Genomic DNA, 20,027 nt, shown 5'->3' on the forward strand with positions numbered 1-20,027 from the left:
GTAACGTTTGTATAATCATTAATACCTTGCATATCTTTGTTGACCTTGCATAGCCTATTAATTTTCGGTTAGGTTTGAATATAAAGATTTGAAATCAATCTTCATTAGATAACCCATTAAAATGCAGATAATTGAATAATCATTAATACCTTGTTGACCTTTTCTAAACTGACAATAATCAACAAAGTTTTTCTTTGACACAAAATCTGTTTTTTTTTTATTGAAATACATGTATTCAAAATTAATTTACAATAATTAACAGTGTCTCTTTGACAAGAGTATACCCACTAAATATAATTAATAGAATCACCCCATTATATTGATTAAGAAAATAATATTCAATTTAATATAATGCATTTCCTTTTTAAAATTTGTAAATAAAAAATTGAGATTTGAATTTGAAATTTAAAATGAATACTAAATATTAATTAGTCCACCCAAATTTTGAGGAAAATTTTAAAACCTTATTCGTATTGGTGGAAAACAAATATTTTTTGAATGAATATCAGATAAGAAATATTCAAACAATTTTTAAAAACATTCCAAGTTTAAGTAATCAAATGGTTTCATCTATTATGAGCTTAAATCAATCAAACATAAATAATTTTTTTTTATTATTTAAAGCTAAATTATGCAAGATCTGATGTACTTTTTATCAACAATAGAAAATGTTACCTTTAATTATCTTTACAACAAATTAGGAAAAGTCATGTTTTTCGAATCCTATTTTTGGTTTAAAATTCAAGTTTTAATGGTAAATGAGGGAATGTATATTCGAATAAAATCTAAACAATTACTGTGAAAAGTTTTATTTTGTATGAAAATAATTTAGAAGAACATAAATTTTGTAGATTAAGGAACCTAATTCATTTATTATTTTTAAAATTGTAAAAAGTAATTTTTCAATTTGAGTTTGAAATTTAAAATGAGTACTAAATAATTGTAATTTGTTCCAAATTTTCATTCGAATTTTAAACTATTTTGCTTAGATACAAAATACGTTCTTTTTCACACTAAATCATTTGTCAATTCATTCATAATAATTAACTGATTTTTTTTTTACTTTTTTAATAAATAAATAAAATTTATAGAATCATCCCATAGATTAAGGAGCCAATATTTAATTTAAGTTAATGTGTTTTCTTTTTAAAAAGTTGTAAAAAAAAATTGCAATTTGAGTTTGAAATTTAAAATTAGTACTAAATAATAGTAATTGGGGTCAAATATTCAATCAGATTTTAAAACATTTTTCTTAAATGAGTACTATATACTTATATTTAGTGTACTAAAAATATATAATTATATTTAGATCACATGGTAAAAATCTTTCACGGGGAAAAACATTTTACGTAAGTAACAACTCATGTAAAAACTAATAGTTTTTGCTAACTCTTCATTCCCCTTCAACCCTTATGTCTCATAGCTTTGCAACTCTCGGTAACAATTTTGCATCTCATTTAAGTATGTTTTTCACAATTTTAAAAAACAATTTCACAAAATATTTAGGATTGAATATATATATGAAGTTTTTGACAAATTTTGCAAATTGTGTGATACTCATTGTGATTTTACTTGGTTGAATACTCATTTTTGCGAGATCGCTGATTCATTATTACGTGCATTAATAATGAGATCAATATTGGTAAAAACGCTAGTTAGTTGGGAAAAGATTGAGGTGATGTGCCTTATTAATTAAAGTATACCAAAACCGTTAGATTAAAACTAAAATCTGTGGTTTATAAAGAGGGTAACAGAGTAAGATTTAGAATAGTGTAAATTGAGCATTCCTCATAATTGAAACATATAAATATGAGTTTGAATGATTTTTTTTATACTTGAGGAAATAAAAGTTTTTTTTAATACAACTGTGACATGTTATATAGATTTTTTAAATCTTTTGAAATTTAAATAAATTCAATATAAATTTTAACTTTTAAACACGATAATCTAAACAATCGAAACTTTCACATGATAAGATTTTCCAAATTCAATTCAAATCAGATTTAATTTTAAAGCAAATCTGTTTCAATTTTTTTTAAAAGCAAATCAATAATTAGTTCAATAAATCAGGGCTAATTAGTTTCTTATATAAGAAGCTACTAAGCAAACCACCGCTCTTCGCGAAAGAGGGCACAATTGATGGACAAACGAATAAGCTCCTTACCACCATTACCAGATGAAATCGTTTGTCACATACTCTCTTTTCTTCCAACCAAACTTGCATTTGCCACGGTGGTTCTTTCCAAATGGTTGACCTCACTTCTCCACTCATCCACCTCCGATCTCCGCTTTTACTATGATGGCAGCAACAAAGTGACCTTCCGCCGCTTCATCCGTTTCTTGGACACAGTTATGCTCTTCCCGCGCGAGCAGCACCATCCAATCAAAAATCTAGTCCTCTATATTAACTCTACTGGGCGGGATGAAGCTTTCATTGTTGATGAATGGGTCGAAGTCGCCAAACGCCATCCTATTGAGAGCCTCGATATCTACACAGCTGGTTGCGCCACCGTGTCGCCTAGCATTTTCTCCTGTCGAACCCTTGTTGTTTTAAAACTTACCAGCATTGGTAAGGTTGGGAATGTTTTGTCTGTTGATCTTCCCTCGCTCAAAACCCTTCACTTGTCACAAGTTATTTTCCAAAAGAGGGACGATTTCAAGAAGCTTCTGTATGGTGCTCCCATTCTTAAGAATTTGTATCTTGCATTTGTCAATTCAGAAATTCACTACACTACTGGGAGTAAAATCTTACCAAAGTTGGTCAGATTACATTTGGATACATGGGCAGATCCTCTTAGTGCATTAGAAATTGCCCAGGTATGAGTAAGAAACTAAGAATATATAATATAATCGATGGTTGTAATTCTGTCGTTCAATTTTTATGAAATTTTTTGTGTTGGTAACTTTTGCAGATGGGGCGCCCCAACATAAATATCCCGTCTCCTGTGTTTCCAAACTTAATCCACATTGAATTTTATTGTCAACGCTTTGATGGCTGGAATCGTGTACTACAAGTGCTCCGTCAGTGTCCCAGGCTTCAACATCTCGTCATAAGAAAGGTTAGTTGCATTTTTTAGCTCATTCTTGTTGATTTTTTTTGAAATAAACTAATTAAATTTATCTATGTTTATCAGGCTAATGTCAATGCTGATGTTTACTATAAGAAACTTGCATATTCAAAACGCGTTCCGGAATGTGTTTCATCACACCTCAGAACATGTTTTATTGGGTCTCTTGTAAGCTATAGAGATGATTTTCGTTTTGTTGCATATGTGATGAAGAATGCCAACTTCTTACAAGCCCTGACTGTTTGCCCTTGCCTGTTACGTCCAAATCAACAACCCTATGTTTTGGAGAGAATATTATCACTCCGAAGGGTTTCACCGGCATGTGAAATTTCATTATCAAACTGCGGTCGCCATCAATGCAGCTGCGGGTTCAATAATGCTACTGAATGCAGGCGTAGGCACAAGCCCTACTGTTGGCAAACTAAGGAGAGTTTTCTTGACCCAAGAAAATTTCATTCTCTAAATTGACATTTTCACATCTTCCATTCCATTCTTGAACCTTAATCTTGAGAAGCAGGGGACGTACTCACCTGTGCCTGTTTTGAATGTGTAACTTCTGCATTATGAAGTCAAAAAGGAGTGAATCACTAACTTTGTGCAAAATGTTTTAGGAGGAGCGCAAGTAACACACGTAAGGAAACACTCATTAGACTTATTGTAATTGGTTATTTTTTAAAATTCAGGTTCATTTAACATGCACATGCAAGGTGTTTTTTTTTAACACAAGTCCCATTTTTTACCTGTTATTTTAGGTTCTCAACTCACCATGTTTTTAATTTAAAAATTTATATGTTTAGTTCATCCTCTTTTCTGTCAAACATTGAATTATCTCAAAAGCTTAAGCTATTGAGTAATGGTTAAATGAATGGTTTTATATTGTATTCTAACACGTTAAGCGTGGATGAATGCACATACCTACCTACCATGTGCTTAAATTCCACATTTCAATTAGAAAGTGAAAGGAATGAGGATCGAACTCTTGACCGCTAAGTCTTTGAGGCTCTCATACCATTTCAAACAACCAATTATCCCAAAAGCTTAAACAGTTGAGTAAATGTCAAATAAATGATTTTATATTATATTCTAACACTTTCCACCACCCGTCTTCCCCTCAACCTCCACGCCATCCACCACCACCACCACCACCAGATCTTCTCCCGCCCCCACCAAATCACCACTCGCCCTTCTTCTTCTCCTGCAGTGCCTTGGCATCTCTGCTCATGAATAACCACAAGAATTGAAGATGCCTTTTGCATCTTTGCATCGCGTCCAGCGGTGGGCCACTCGGAGGTCGCCGGAAGGGCATGAAATAGAATCAAATAAGTTATAAATAAATAGTTTTATACAAATGTATGATTTTTTTAAGGAATGATATTATACATATGTATGATATTATTTTCACTTAAAAAAACTTTTTTCCGACATCACATACATCCATCCAACACAAAAGTAGGATTAACCCATTGCCAATCGAAAACAGTATGTTCATATATTTAGGAAACAATTTTTTTTTGTTACATCTGAAAACTGATAGAAGAAAAAACTAACGAGCAAACACCGGGTCTCTCAAGACAAGAGTCTCTGCTTCCCAAGGTGGTTTATCCAAGAAGCTGAAGTTGACAACCGGAGAACGCGCACCCAACTTTGCAAGGTAATCCGCTGGAGCATTGCACTCCCGTCGCACCCTCTCTATTGAGATATTCCAAGCTTTATCCCTGAGTTGCTTGATCTCGGTAATGACAGGGAAGAACCTACCACTATCCCCATTCTCAATGCTCTGGAGCAATTCTGCACAATCGACCTCCACTTTGACTTCTCTATAGCCACGATCCCACACTAACTTCAGCCCCAGCAGCAGAGCTTCGGCCTCCGATGCTAAAGCATTCCCACCATAACTGTGCGCTACGAAGCCGAACAACCAATCTCCTTGAGCATAACGAGCCAAACCACCAGCTCCACCTGATCCATCCATGTCCCTAAAGCTTCCGTCGACGTTCAGCTTGATAGACCCTGCCGCCGGTAACCGCCATCGATTACTCAACCAACAATCTGAATCGTGTGCATCTTCACCCATGGCAGCAGCGACCTCGTCGTGATCATGGCAGACACGCCGCCAGGCCTCCTCCAACGACCAAGGGGAATCCTCAAAGATCATGCTGTTTCTCCACTTCCAAACGCCCCAAAGAGCCATAACAAATGTCACTCCATGGGTACTCCTGGCTTGTGCACTAATCCAGTTAAACGCATCCCCAGTTGCAAAGTTTGGCCACCCATAAGCTCCAAGTTTAAACCAGATCTCTTTCGAGTGTGGACAATTACGCAGACAATGAAGAACATCTCCCTCAGGTGCTGAACACCGTGGACAAGCAGGGGACGTTGCCATCTTGCAACGGAAGCGCTGTGCATTGACTGAATGGAATTATACAGAGCCAACCATACAAAGGTACGAACCTTTTCTGGGACTCTCAATTTCCAGACCCAGTTCCATTCCCCAAGAGGAGGAGAAGCATGCTGTTGATCCTGCAGCCACTTATAAGCGTCCCTGACAGTGTAAATCCCCATGTTATTCGACTTCCACGTCCAAACATCATCACGGTTACGAACAATGGTGGGCTCTATCAAAATGAGCTGGTCCATAAACTGCCCTAGGAGCAGTGTGTAGAGCGTTTGCACGCTCCAAGTGCCATTAGTAACTAAATCACACAACCTTTTACCCATGTCATGTATATCAACATATGGAACCACAGAAGCTATATCCCCTAAGCCGCTCCAATCCTCATGCCAAAGAGAAGTCTTTCCATTTCCCATCCTAAACGCAAAACCTGATCGAAGACGGTCTCGAGCTCTTAGCATTCCCTTCCAAACTGGTGAATCCATAGACTTGGGTTGAACCTGGAAAACCGACGCAGTAGACAGGTACTTGTGCGGTAACATACGCACCCATAATTTGTTGGGTTTGTGAAGTAGGCTCCAAACAACCTTGCCTAGTAACGCTGTGTTAGCTAGCTCCATATCACGTACACCCAAGCCTCCTTGGTCCTTCGGTTTTTTTATTTCCTGCCAACTCACGAGATGCCAACCTCGGCCGCCACCCTTGCCCGACCAAATGAAGGAGCGCATGATCTGATTAATCTTGCTGGTAACACTCCGAGGAAGATTGAAAACCTGCATAGAATACGTTTGTATGGCGGCAATAACTGATTTTGCCAAACAAACCCTTCCTGCAAGAGATAGCACATTGGCTCTCCAAGAACTCAACTTTCTCTGAATATTTTCCAAAAGAAAGTTGAACTTGTTACCGTGAACTCGACCCCCTTTAAGGGAGAAACCCAGGTATTTCCCGAGGTCATTAACGAAAGGTATAGGAGCTATGGTAGCAATACCATCCTTCACTGCAGTACTCACACCCTTAGAAGCAATGGCCTTGGACTTAGTCATATTAATCTTCAACCCTGAACTCTCACAAAACCATTGCATGGAGGAGGCAAGAAGCTCAACCTGCCCCACAGTAGCTTCACAGAAAAGTAACACATCATCCGCGAAGAACAAATGAGAGATTGGGGGACCATTCTTGGACAACCGGATAGGTTTCCACTCACCTTTATCAACCAGGTCTTGGATCATGACTGACAATCTCTCCATGCATAGCACAAAAAGGTAAGGGGGCATGGGGTCCTCTTGCTGGAGACCTCGACCAGGTTTAAAGGCCGGCAGACGACAACCATTCCAGAGAATAGATACCTGGGATGAAGTAACAAAGCTCATAATAAGGTTAATAATGACCTCAGGGAAGCCATAGAACACAAGAGTCTCTTGCGGAAAGGACCAAGAAACACTGTCATAAGCCTTTTCTAAATCGATCTTGAAAGCTACCATACCTTTCCTAGCCGTTGACTTGGCCATGTGATGGATCACCTCCTGAGCAAGGAAATCATTGTCCATGGTACCCCTCCCTATAATGAAGTTGTTTTGCATTGGACCAATCAGGTTGCAAAGAAAAGGTCTCAACCTATTCACAAGAACCTTGGTAATCACCTTAAAAGCCACGTTACATAAGCTGATGGGGCGGAGATCCTTAACTGTGATGGGTAGCTCAACCTTAGGGATGAGGACCACCAAGATGTCAAGCAAGCTCTCGCTAACCACTCCTCCTTGGAACGCATCCCTCACTATGTGCCAGAGGGAATCACCAACTCGATTCCAAAACTTTTTGTAAAAGTAAGGTTGGAACCCATCTGAACCAGGAGCTGTATAAGATTTCATGCTCATCAAAGCCTTTGTCACCTCTCCCTTTTCCACCGGTTCTACCAGCACGGTTTTAGCTTCCGCAGATAGGGTGGGAAAAGCATCATGGTGAGGCTAGGAACGGCCACAGAAGATACCTCTGAGAAGAGCTTAGAAAAGTACCCATGTACCTCCTATCTCAGTTCACTATCATCTTCACACCACGTCCCATCCTCTAATTTCAGGCGATGAACACGGTTTTTCCTGCGTCTGATAAGAGTTTGGGTATGGAAGTACGTCGTATTCCGATCACCCAAGCGCACACGGTTCTCCCTAGCCTTTTGGAACCAAAGCAACTCTTCCTGCCTCAAGATGCTACGGTATTCCTTCTGAAGCTCGGCCTCAAAAAGCACCATGTCGGAGGTAACCCTGTGATCAAGTTCCCGTTGGACCCCTCAAAGTCTCGCCTCCACTCGCCGTTTCCTACGAAAGATGTTGCCAAACACCTCTCTGTTGAAAACCAAGGCAGCTTCACGAACTCTGTTTAGTTTTGCGCCAATGTTCTCCTCTGTTGCCCTCCATGCATTGTCCACTACTACTCCAAACTCTAGGTGATCCGCCCAAGCAGCAAGGAACCTAAAGGGACGGTCCCGCGAGGAGGCCTGGGTACCACACTGAACTAGAATAGGGCAATGATCAGAGTGGACACGATTAAGAACTTCCATCGAAGCATCAGGGAATGCCATCTTCCATTCCACATCCCCCAACGCCTTGTCCAGGCGTTTTGACAAAATTAGCCTGTTATTCGATCTCCTGAACCAGGTAAACTTTCTCCCCAACGCTCCAAGGTCCACCAGATGGCAGTTCTCCAACATTGAGGCAAAGCGCGCTGCCCTGTTAGGAAGGAACTCCCCACCTCTGCCTCAGAGGGAAAAAGAATTTCATTAAAATCTCCCAAAAGTAGCCATGGCAATAGAAAACGGCTCCGAAGAAGAGAAAGATGATTCCAAAGCAACTCCCTATTCGCCGGAATAGGAGAAGCATAAACAGCGCTACACACCTAAGAAAAATTGTCTTTCCAAATTTCAAGAGTGACAACCTGTTGATGAATGTCAAGTACCCTGCAGTTGAAGGGCACACTATTGTTTGATAACACCCATATACCACCACTGAATCCTCTAGCCTCCTCTATATGGATAGGAGAAAACCCAAGGGAGTTCCAGCAAGCAGAGACTCTCCTGAACTGACATCGAGTCTCCATGACTATGAACACATCAGGTTTTTTATTACGAACAATGTCCTTGATCGCTAGCTTCCCATTTGCATGCAAAGCTCCTCTCACGTTCCAGGAAATTAATTTAAATTCCTCAAAACCAATCATTAGAAACCTTAAGAGATGAGGGGGGGGGGGGGGCGGTCCTCAATTTCCCCAGTACTGCATTTTCTTCAGACATTAGCACTTTGGATTTGGTTATCATGATCTCCATTGGCCCCACACAAGTCCATATCATCCTTCTGAAGTGGCGTTGTAGCGTCCTCAACCACTACCAGGGCATCTTCAACATGAGAGCCATCTTCTATTCTCAACAAATTCTTGTCGTTTGCTAATAAGCCTCCATGGTCCCACTCTTGCCCACTTGTACGACGCTTTTTACTGTGCAGTAACTCAAGGGTGGACCCACTTGTGCTTCCAAATTAGAAAACACGAGGCTGGGTATAAAGACCCCCAACACCAACCTTATTCCCCCCAAATGTTCACTCTTCATCATTGGCAATTAATGTGCCATTCAAAATTCCATGATTGCCGTTATAATTTTCCTTGGACCTAGTGAGACTCTTGGTCCCATCACCTCCTTTATTTCTGCCTTGCTTTCCGTGTTTCTGCTCAGCATAATTCTTTCTCTGGGCTGTTATATCAAATTTCATGGTCGTGGGCCCCTTGCCATTAATGACTTTCTTTTTTCCTACTTGATCATTGACCACATTGATTGCAGCATTCAAAACTTGTTTTTTCTTCTTAACCGCCATCCATTCCCCACGCGTTTCCACATCAACCTCATCATTGCCATTCAACGTAACTTTGTCAATCTGGATATTTCCACCATCAGTGGCCGCATTACTCGCCCCCACTTCTGTTTCAATTGCAATCTGTAACGGACTTTGCAGAACTTGGTTATTCGCGGGTCCCACAAAGCCCCCTTCTGGTGCCGTTACCCCGCCTTCTGCCTCCGCCACCGTCGGTGTTGGCCTCGCCTGAGAATCTGGTACCACTTCCGGCTCTGCTTGTTTCCTTACCTGGCACTCCCGCGCCCAATGGCCATAGCAGCCACATTTGGAGCAAATGACATGTAGACCCTCATATTCAATTTTATACCAGTAATCCTCCAGACAAACTCTGCCCACTACTGGTTTATCCAGGTCCAATTCCACACAAATCCTTGCAAACCGACCACGTTCAGCTCTGACACTTTGTTTGGTAGAGGGAGGTTTGGATAGAGAGAGATGGAGAAGAGAGAGTTAGGGGGAGGAATGATGAAGTATGTGTGTTTGGTAGGTGAGAGGAGGGAGATAGAGGGGAGAAAAAGTGGTGGGTCCCACCACTTTTTTGGTCTCTCCAAATTGAAGAGAGATGAGTGAATGTTTGATTTATCATACCAAACAACCTATAAATCTACTCTATTTCTCTCTACTCAACTTCTCTCTTCTCTACTCTCTCTTCTCTATCTCTCTCTTCTCTACCAAACAGAGTGTACATTATTTCTTACCTATTTCTCTCTACTCAACATCTCTCTTCTCTACTCTCTCTTCTCTATCTCTCTCTATCCTACCAAACAAAGTGTGAGGGTGTTCTTATCCAACCTTATTGGCTTTCCAATGACTCTAACAGCAGACATGAGATAACTCTCATCATAGAAGGCCACATTCAGGCCAGGGATACAAATCCAGGCAAGTGTCTTCCTCACCCTCGCAGCAGGTGAAATGAACTCCGGGCTCCAAGTAGACACCGCTAAGTAGTGGTCAAAGACCATCCAGGGGCCGCTTTCCATTACCTTCACCATGTCTGCCTCCATGTCAAACTTGGCAATATAGAACCCATTATCCACGTCCAGCAAATCAAAGGCTCCTGCCAATCTCCAGATATTTGTCAACTTGGCTTTCATTGTTCTGTACCCCAACCGTTTCTCCAGCAAACCCACAACTAGAGCATCTCTCCACGGTTCACACATACCTTCGATTACCTCTCTGTCCATCACAATCTTGGGGAGCATTGGGTTGTCGTTGACATACACAACCGTCATTTTCCCCGTGTCAACAAGGTCTACGTACTTCTCCGGGGGCGGAGGCGACGCTCCCCCATAAGCTTGTCTTTGAACGAGGTGCCCACAGGCTGCACCGTTGCATCAGGCGGTTTACCAATATCATCAGGCGGTTTCCGATGACCCTCAGTGGAAGAGAATTCCGGTGACTCGCACTCCATCATCATCTTAAACGCGTCTCTTAGGAAACAGTTTTAACATTAGTTTATTTCCAAAATAAAATTATTTGAGTCATATTGAAACTATACAAGGCATATTGAAATAAAATTATTTTGAACTTCTTTTCGAATATATGTTAGTGTAGCTTATCAATCATTTTCTCTCTTAAGTGTTGCATCGGCAGCAGTGCTTCTAGGCTTGAGCGGAAGTTAACAGCCGTGAAAGATGAAGATGAACACTTAAGAGAGAAAATAATTGATAAGCTACACTAACATATATTCGAAAAGAAGTTTAAAATGATTTTATTTCAATATGCCTTGTATAGTTTCAATATGACTCAAATAATTTTAGAAACTTGGATGAAGAGTTGCAATTCCTTATACGAATCATGTACATGTAAGGTAAAATTTTGAAACATGAAGGCATGTGTTATGAGTACAACTTTATTGACTCACCATGACTGAAAGTTTCTGCAGAACAGGAAAAGTTTGAAGGATGGTTAAAAACTAGGTAATATTTTCATTTTCTTCCTTCTGAAATGTCATGAGAAGGCACAGGTTCAATTGTCTGAGATTTTGCAGTGGCGCAGTATCTTTTAATGAAATAATTACCTGAACAAAGACATTTCAATTTTGAATAAAACTCAAATGCCAAAGACTAATAAAATTTTCACTGTTCAGACAGTTTATCAAGCTAACCTGAGGATCATAGAAGATCTGCAAAGTCAGAATCTCATGCTGAGGTAGAGTTGCAAAGAGGGCAAGTGCATCATGTATTTCCGGCAGGAAATTAAACTAGTGTGGCAAATGCTTTTAAGTACAGGAGCATCAATTGATATCTGCTTTGGAAAATAAGACCAGTTAAACTCCAAGGAAGTGAGTTTTACGCAATCCAAAGAAAGAAAAGGCCAATTGTTATATACCATATGAGAGAATGAGAGACAGACCTAGAGAGAGAGAGAGAGAGAGAGAGTGGGAGAGGGGAGGTGCAGAGAGAAGGAGAATGGACTCAAGTCCAAGGGATGAGAAGAAAGAGCAGGCTCTCTAGAGAGTCCATCTCCACTTTCTTCTTCACCCATTTTCCGGAGAACTTTAATGAAAGAAGTATGTGGGGTGTTTTTGCAAGGTGGGGGGAAGGTGGTGGATATTTTTATCCCTAACAAAAGGAACAAGGTGGGTTGACGCTTTGGCTTCGTTAGGATGGCTGGGATTGAGGACCCCTCACGGTTGGCCCGACGTATAGATCAGATGTTTATTGGCGACATGAAGCTGTACGTAAACGTGCCAAGATTTGAGCAAGATCCAAGATTTGTGAATAGGAATATGAGAGGAGGGGGCCCAAATGTTTCGGTGAATGCTGAGAAATCAAAAACCGGAAAAGTGGCTCCAAGGGACAAAACTATCCGACATGAGGATGGCGGTTTTCCATTGAGACAAGGAAGGTTCTCAAATCGTGTACAAACAAATGATGGCGGATCATACAAATAGAAATTGCTCTCTGACCACGTAAAACAAAATGAGTATCCTGACAGTGAAATAACGTTGGAAGGTTCGATTGAAGGGTGAATGGAGAGAAGCCTTGTAGGAAAGCTCAGATCACCGGACCTCTTGGAAGGAGCCCAGGATACTCTTGTTATGGCTGGTTTACATGCGGTTCGGGTGAGACACTTAGGAGGCCTGTCAGTGTTACTCACAGGAGAAGTCGGTGTTGACATTGGCAGTGTCCTCACCCAATCTGGCGATGGTTGGAAGGAAATTTTCGAGGAGGTCCATCCCTGGTCCCCATCAACCTGCCCACATTTTAGAATTCCCTGGATTAGATGTGAGGGATTACCACTGCAATTATGGAATTCAAATTGCTTCGAGAAACTGGTTTCCCCCACAGGCTCTCTCTTGGCGGTGGATGATGAATTGATGATACATTATCCTTTTCCATGCTTAATTATGCTAGACTGAGAATAAAAACTTATGTGCATGCAATGACGGATGTACATGTAACACCATGGGGGCATTTGACCCCACAGTTTTTTTCTAAAACACTATAACACTAGTATTAAATTTAATAGTAAGTATATAAAATTGCCCCCATGTAATATTATTTAGTAGTAAATATATATAACTGCCCCCGTGCTTTAGAGTTTAGAGCTTTTAGACTCCTATATGTCACTTGGTTCTCATTTCCCGTAAGCTATTTCAATCTTTAACTAGAGTGTGAGCTTGTGAAATAATATATAGGCGTGTTAAAAACGAAAAAAAATTGTACTAACTTACCATCAGTCCAACATTATTGAATTGAAATTTCTGGAACATTAAACTGACCTCCTATAAGGTTTATGAATATTGTAATGACATCTCTTTAAATTTATTATTATAGCACTAGACATCCTTCAACTATTTTAAAGGGTACATAAAGAAGGGGAGGTTAATGTATTTTACAAAATATAGGAAAAGTTTGTGTAATAATGATTTCACATGCTTCTATATATGACTTGCAGATAATCAAACCTCAATATCTTCTATTTTAAAATGACGTCTCATTTATGGCGTATATGTTAACTTTTAATAGTAATATTTTATCTTTTCAATGCTATACATTTATATGTATATGTTGCCCCCACGACTAAAATTTTCTAGATCTGTCTCTGTGTGCAGGACCCTATTGTGACCAACACCAAAGTAAGAGTAGGGTAAACTACTTGAGGTACACTTAACTTAAGAATTGGGACAGTGCCTCCACCAACAGGAGGTGGTTGATGATGAAGAAGACTCAGATTGGTCACAATTTGAAGCAAAAGTGGTACAATTGGATCTGGGCGAGTCTGAAGGTGAAGATTTAGTGATGCAAGTTAATGATGCTGGCTTGGCGGTGGTCAAATGTATGCCCTTGGTCCCATTCATCCCTTTGCAAGCCCGAGTTGGAGATGCTTCTCACGGTGACAATCCGTCCAGTCTTGGCTCAAGTTTTAGTTGGCTCCGACACAGAAGGCAGGTATGCCGTAGTTCAATTTATGAATGCTCTTCTATCTCGGACTCAAGATTTGAGGCTAGCAACATAAGATTTTGGTTGAGGAACACTGAGGAGGAAGCCAAAAATATTTGGGATTTTGGAAAATTATTGGGAGTCTCTGATAACTCTTAGGCAAGTGTACATATTCGTTAAGTAGTAATAAAATATCGAACTTAAGGATTGCGGTTGTCTAAATCAATTTAACCTATTAAATAACTAAAAAGACTAAGTAAAAAAGTTTTGGGGGTGAATAATTGTTGAAAAAGAACTTAATTAATTGCAAAGTAAAATGAAAAGCAAGTACACGGTATTGAAAACAATCAAAAGGGGAAGTACCTGGGGTAGGATTTTATCAATCTCACTTATGTTCTTAATAGACTAATTAACTCTTGAATTATCTAACTTATTTATGGTGCTTGCTTAAGTTTCTACGTGATAATCTCTTAACTACGCAGAACTTCCAATTAAACTGCTAACACTAATCTCTTAGTTACTAGACGAATTCAATTGGAGAATTAAAGTACTTAGTTACTAGCCAACACAATTAGAAGTTGTAATTATCTTTAAGGCGTAGGCGTTCCTAATCAATTCCTCACCGGATCCCTATTTTCTACCGATTTCTCAATCGCATACAAAATAGCAAAGTTAATCTTCATGCATAAAGATTCATAGATAAAAGATGAGAAATTCATAAATAAAAATAGGATTCATGAGTCTAAAAAGTATATCAAAACATAAGATCAAATGAGTCAAACCAGACACCCCAGTACCTACGAAGGTTTAGCTAAGCATGGCTTCCATCATCAAATAAATTATTAAAATAAAAAGAGTTCTTCAAAAAGCTCAAAGTGATGCTAGGATTAACTCTAGGAGAGAAGGCTCAAGGTGCTCTCATAATATCAAAAAATTTTCTTTTCAATCAATATATATTATCCCTAATATATATCCCTTTTTCCTATCCTATGTTGCTGCCGTCACCTGCTTCTCTTCTTTTGGTCACGTGATTTCTATCTTTTCTGGCTGATTTTGTTTTTAGTTAACACCTGCCACGTGTCGCTGCCCTAATGGTGCAGACATTATAAAGGAGTAATCCAGCGCTTCACAGCTCATTATCTTGCGGTGGACCTCTGGCACGATCACGCCACATGGCAAAGAAAGAAGATGTAGCCATCAGATCTGCGCACGTGCATGGTAATTTCAGTGGACGCTCAGCCACATCAACCTCCCCCATTTTATGATTTTCCTGAAATTAATATTAAGTAAATAAAAATAAGATAAAAATCCAGAAATTAACAACCTAAATCCTAATCAAATGTAAAATTCAAAAAGTCCTAATTAAAGATAGATAAAAACTAACGAAATTTAGCAAATCAAAATAAAAACTCATAAAATCCTAAATTAATTAAAAATACGAAAATTATATAAAAATATCCTAAAAATTAATTAAAACCCAAAAAAATAAATTTAAAATAAAATAAAAGACCCATAAAAATACCCTTATATTCCCGGGTTATCAGTCTCGTTCAGCGGAAAGGATAAGGATATGATAAATCGCTTGGTGGCGATGCAGAAGAGGGATTCAAATGTCACTAGTGGTCAAGCAAACAAAGAGGTGAACATAGAGGAAGGAGAAGCCCAGGATAGTTCTCAATGATTATACGACGTGGTGGTCGCCCACCACAGGAACGTGTCTCCATGAAACTGAATCTGCCTCTCAAACGTCAGTGGAAAAGAAATCGTTGAGTTAGAGCCACAGACGGCGCCAATGTTTTTGTCTAAGGTCTATCAAGGGATAACAAGCACATGCATTAAATAAACCCCAACAGAGCTAAGAGAATATGAATGATGTAAGAATAAGGGAATAATCTCATTAATGATAAAAAATGTCCTTAGTACAAGGTGAGGACATCCCCTTTTATAGTGGGAGTATTCTTTATCTAGAATATCCTTGGATTTGGGCCTTACATGCAAGACCCAAATCCCAATGTAAATAAGACAAATACATATACCATAAATATGAATAAGACAAAATGGACTTGGGTCCACATCTGTGCACTGGGACCTACGCCCCTAAATTAAGTTCTCAGTTAGGTGAATGGAGTATGACTGCTTCACCAATAGTAGAGACCCCCATTGTTCGACAAAAAATCTATTTCAATACAATAATTGGATTGGAGCGAGAATCCTACGGGAAAAAGAATATGTATTTTTCTTTTTATATTATTTTTAGATTAACAAAGGGATTTGCAAATAAAAGTGCTAATGCTACAACCAGCCCATATTTCTTGAATTTCGTTTGGTGATTAGGTCTTCAAATTCCACCAATTCACCAGCCATTACTTCATCAAGACCATAAATACGAACAATGATATCGCCTACTCAGCTCCTTTACGGAATTAATTAAAGAGAAAAAAAAAATACATGAACAATAAAATGACCCATAACATCTATGTCAGCCTTTCTGTACGAATACATTTCAAAAACCTTGCTTTTTGACCCATTTGCAACCTTAGGTACTCGCCAAAGGGGTATCAACCTTACCGGACGGGCCTATGGGCTTGTGCTAGCCCGCCCAGTCCAGTATTTAATTTTGTTGTTATCTAATTCAGAATGAGAAGAAAAGAATAAGAACAATGCAAGAAAGGGAGGATGGCAAGTGGAGGTAGAAGGACATCTTTTAGGGGTGGCGAGCGCCATTACCTTTTCCTTTGCTTGCAAATGACCATGGAGGGTGCTAAACTTTATTGAGATTAGTTTAGATATTAGCTGGAATTAGTTAGAGGAATGGACTTACTTATTCAGTTATTGTTTTGGAGAGAAATTCAGTTAGCTCTCAATACATGTAATATAAATATGGGGAAATTGCATTGAAAAAAAGAAATTGTTCTTTTACTTGATTATTAGTGTTATGCTCTAAGACTATTAGCTTTCCTTTTGTAAAAAAAATGTTCTAAGAAAATATTTAGTTAAAAAAAAACTATGATATGGGCACTGCTTTTGGAACGGTTAATTTACTGCATGTTTGTTTTGTTTCTGTTTTCTTGTGGGTAGTATTCACAGACACCTTTCTTAGAGTGGGAGTGGAGTTTGTTGGAATGTGCTATGTAGTTTGAAAGTTTTGCAAAGCAGGGTAGCCATTGGGCATAGCCTTGCTCCTAAACATGTCTTTCTTGTTCCCCAGTCCCTCTTGCTCATCTGTTTTGTAGCTTGGAATTGAGCCTTAAGTAGTAGAGTGCAATTTTCAAGTTCAAGCTCTAAGTAGTTTCCAAGTTATTGAACTTAATTGATCATAGAACTCATGGAAAAATAGTTATCTACTTGACAAGGAGGGGCATTCCAGGCAGCAAGTGTTGATGCTACCACGTGTACTTCAATTTTCTCTCCATGTTTTCTATCTATTTCATTTAATTACATTATAATCTCAACATGTAATTAATATTGGGTCTTATATATATATATATATATATATATATATATGACATGAGTAAAGCAACCAGCTTCAATAATTGACAGTTTGTCTCACTTGGACAAATGCTAACAAATTGTTTGGCTAACATCATTTCATCAATTGCAATTTGCAGTGAATATTGTTCCTCTAGGTATTGCTAATCTTATCGGTGGACTTTTTGTCCTGGTTCGTAATGTGAGTTTTTGTTTAAATACTTATTAAAATTAATAATAGAAAAGCAAGAATACCATTTCACAGTTGTGCTTATAAGGAGGGCACTTGATAGTATCTATATAGTCTCTTCAACTCTTGAGAAATATCAAGATTTTAACATGACATTTTCTCAAACACAGTGATTAAAGAAATGTGTGGTGGCAGTTTTGGAAAAATATTCAATCAAGCAAGGTCAATAATGACTTCAACCAACGTGAGTCAACAACATTTTTAATGACTAAAGGTGTACTGATAAGGAGGGCACTTGATAGAATCTATATAGCCTCTTTAACTCTTTTGAAAAATATCAAGATTTTAATATGACATTTTCTCAAACACAGTGATTAAAGAAATGTATGGTGGCAGTTTTGGAAAAATATTCAATCAAACAAGGCCAAATAACGACTTCAACCAATGTAAGTCAACAACATTTTAATTGACTAAAGATGTGTTTGGCTCAAAAATTTTCTCTACGCTAAAAGTTACTTTAAAGTTGAAATTCAAAATTAGTTGTAAAAATAAAGTAAGAGTTGTTTGACATATTTAAGAGAAACTTGGATCAAGTTCCTTAAATCTATTTCATCAAGTTTACCAATCAGGTGCATGTACAACTATTTCTAAAAATAAATGTCATTAAAAATTTATTGTCAAAATTTGAAAAACTACACATAAACTTGATGGAATAGAGGTAATCAACTTGATCTAAGTTTTATCCATTTTGTTTTTCTCGTTGTATATAGGGATGGCAACGGAACCCGAACCCGTGGGGCCCGCCCGAGCCCAATTTTACGAGTAAAATCTGATATATTGGGTGTTATATTGGTGAAACCTGCACTGAACCCGAACAATATATATATATATATATATATATATATATAATTACAAAACTACTCTTACATATCATGTTAACAACTTAATTTGTTGACAATTTGATCATATTTGAACATTAAGGTATCATTTTTTTGGCAAAAAAGATATAAAAGGTTTTTTCACAACAAAATAATACAAGTTGCATTTTGTTTTGCTAAAAAAATCTATACATCAAGTTAGGTTTGGACGTGAATTTGAGACTACAACGGGTTTGGGTAAACCCGAAACCCGACAGATTTGAGTTTGGGTTTAATATGAGAGTTTGAGTTTGGGGTTGGGATAGGCAAAACCCGAGTCCGACCCGTTGTCATCCTTAGTTGTATAGATGTATATATAAGCTAATTTATTTCTTCTAACTTGTGTTAGGTTTTAGGTAATTAATTTAGGAGTGATAAGGGGACCTAGAAAAAAAACCAACTAGCGGCGGTTCAAACCGCCGTTAGTAAAATAGATTGAACTGGTGACGGATAGAGCCGACGTTAGTCCACTGTCAAAACAGTCATTACAAAAAATTGGTTTCGTGGCGGTTTCAGCCGACACTAGTGTTTCAGACGAATGTAGCAGTGATTGTGCGCGCGTTTGGCTTTTTCCGCCGCTAACCGCTTTGTGGTGCCAAATTTAGTGTTAGTTTGTAGCCGCCGCTAAACTAGTGAACTAACCGCCGCTAAAGCAATGCATTTTTGTAGTGTTAGAGATTAGATTCGGTATACATCTTATCTGGGTTGTATTGATGAATCTAAGGGAGGAGAATACATTTTCCCCTTTAATTATTTAATTGAATTTATCTAAAGTATTATTTTTTAGGTATATCAGAAAGATAAATTATACTTTTCAAGGTTTGATCCCTGGACCTTTCTCACCTCAACCCTTATGCCTCAAACTCTTACCACTTGGGTGATACCTGTTCACAAAAAAACGAAACTCTCTGTGACAGCAATGGAAGAAGAGAATAACCAAAGAATTCCACTGCCACCGCCTCCAGTGCCACCACCGCTTGCTACCGAAGAGGACTCCAGTGACTTCTTATCACGCTACCAACCACCGCTTTTTACCGAAAAGAACGCCATGGAGATCTTGGCATGCCTCCCGTTGAAGTCAGTGATACGTTTTAGGTCTCTGTATGCGTTATGGGACTCTCCCATTTCCGACACCCTTTCCTACGTTCGACGAGGCTCCAACCCTCGCGTTCTTGCTGTGTCAGGGGTTGCACCGTTTAACGTTTCATCTTTGTCGATCAGGTACTTTCTCAAAGCTCCCACCAATGTTGATGAACCACATGTAATTTGCACTCTGGAAACTAGGCATAGTGTTGTAGGTTCTTGCAATGGGGTGGTGTGCTTGATGGCAAGTTCTTCTTTCTCTTCTTATCAAGACTGCACCTGGGTTCGTTTCTTGAACCCTGCCACCAGAGCAATGACTCCTAAGTCTCCCAAGGTGGTTGCTTCTGTGAATCTTGGGGCCTGCCCTTATGTGGACAATTTTGGGTTTGGCTTTGATTCCTTGTCTTCAACCTACAAGGTCGTTTTGCTCCCGGATCATAAGAGGATAAGCATGAGGATTAAGGTCTTTAGCATGGGTAATTCTAGTTGGAGAGAAACTACATTCTCTGCACCCCAGCGTATCAATCACAGTAGATTTGGTGTTCATCTAAAGGGGAATGTTAACTTCTTAGCATCTCGCATACCTCAGAACAGCAATGATGGGTGGCCGGTTCCGTGGGTG

The 20,027-nt window shown here is 38.9% G+C and overlaps 2 protein-coding genes across 2 annotated transcripts; one reads left to right on the forward strand and one right to left on the reverse strand.

The window, feature by feature from the left end:
- Positions 1–2,139: 2,139 nt before the first annotated feature.
- On the forward strand, positions 2,140–3,536 carry LOC130715674 (FBD-associated F-box protein At4g10400-like). Its single transcript, XM_057565791.1, has 3 exons — positions 2,140–2,817; positions 2,913–3,059; positions 3,135–3,536. Exons 1-3 carry the CDS (start codon positions 2,140–2,142, stop codon positions 3,534–3,536), a joined length of 1,227 nt encoding a protein of 408 aa, XP_057421774.1.
- A 1,075-nt stretch (positions 3,537–4,611) lies between these two features.
- LOC130715682 (uncharacterized) lies at positions 4,612–5,259 on the reverse strand. The gene has a single exon (XM_057565800.1). It carries the CDS (start codon positions 5,257–5,259, stop codon positions 4,612–4,614), a length of 648 nt encoding a protein of 215 aa, XP_057421783.1.
- Positions 5,260–20,027: the final 14,768 nt, after the last annotated feature.

This window comes from Lotus japonicus, chromosome 1 (genome assembly GCF_012489685.1).
Source record: "Lotus japonicus ecotype B-129 chromosome 1, LjGifu_v1.2".
Lineage (NCBI taxonomy): Eukaryota > Viridiplantae > Streptophyta > Magnoliopsida > Fabales > Fabaceae > Lotus > Lotus japonicus.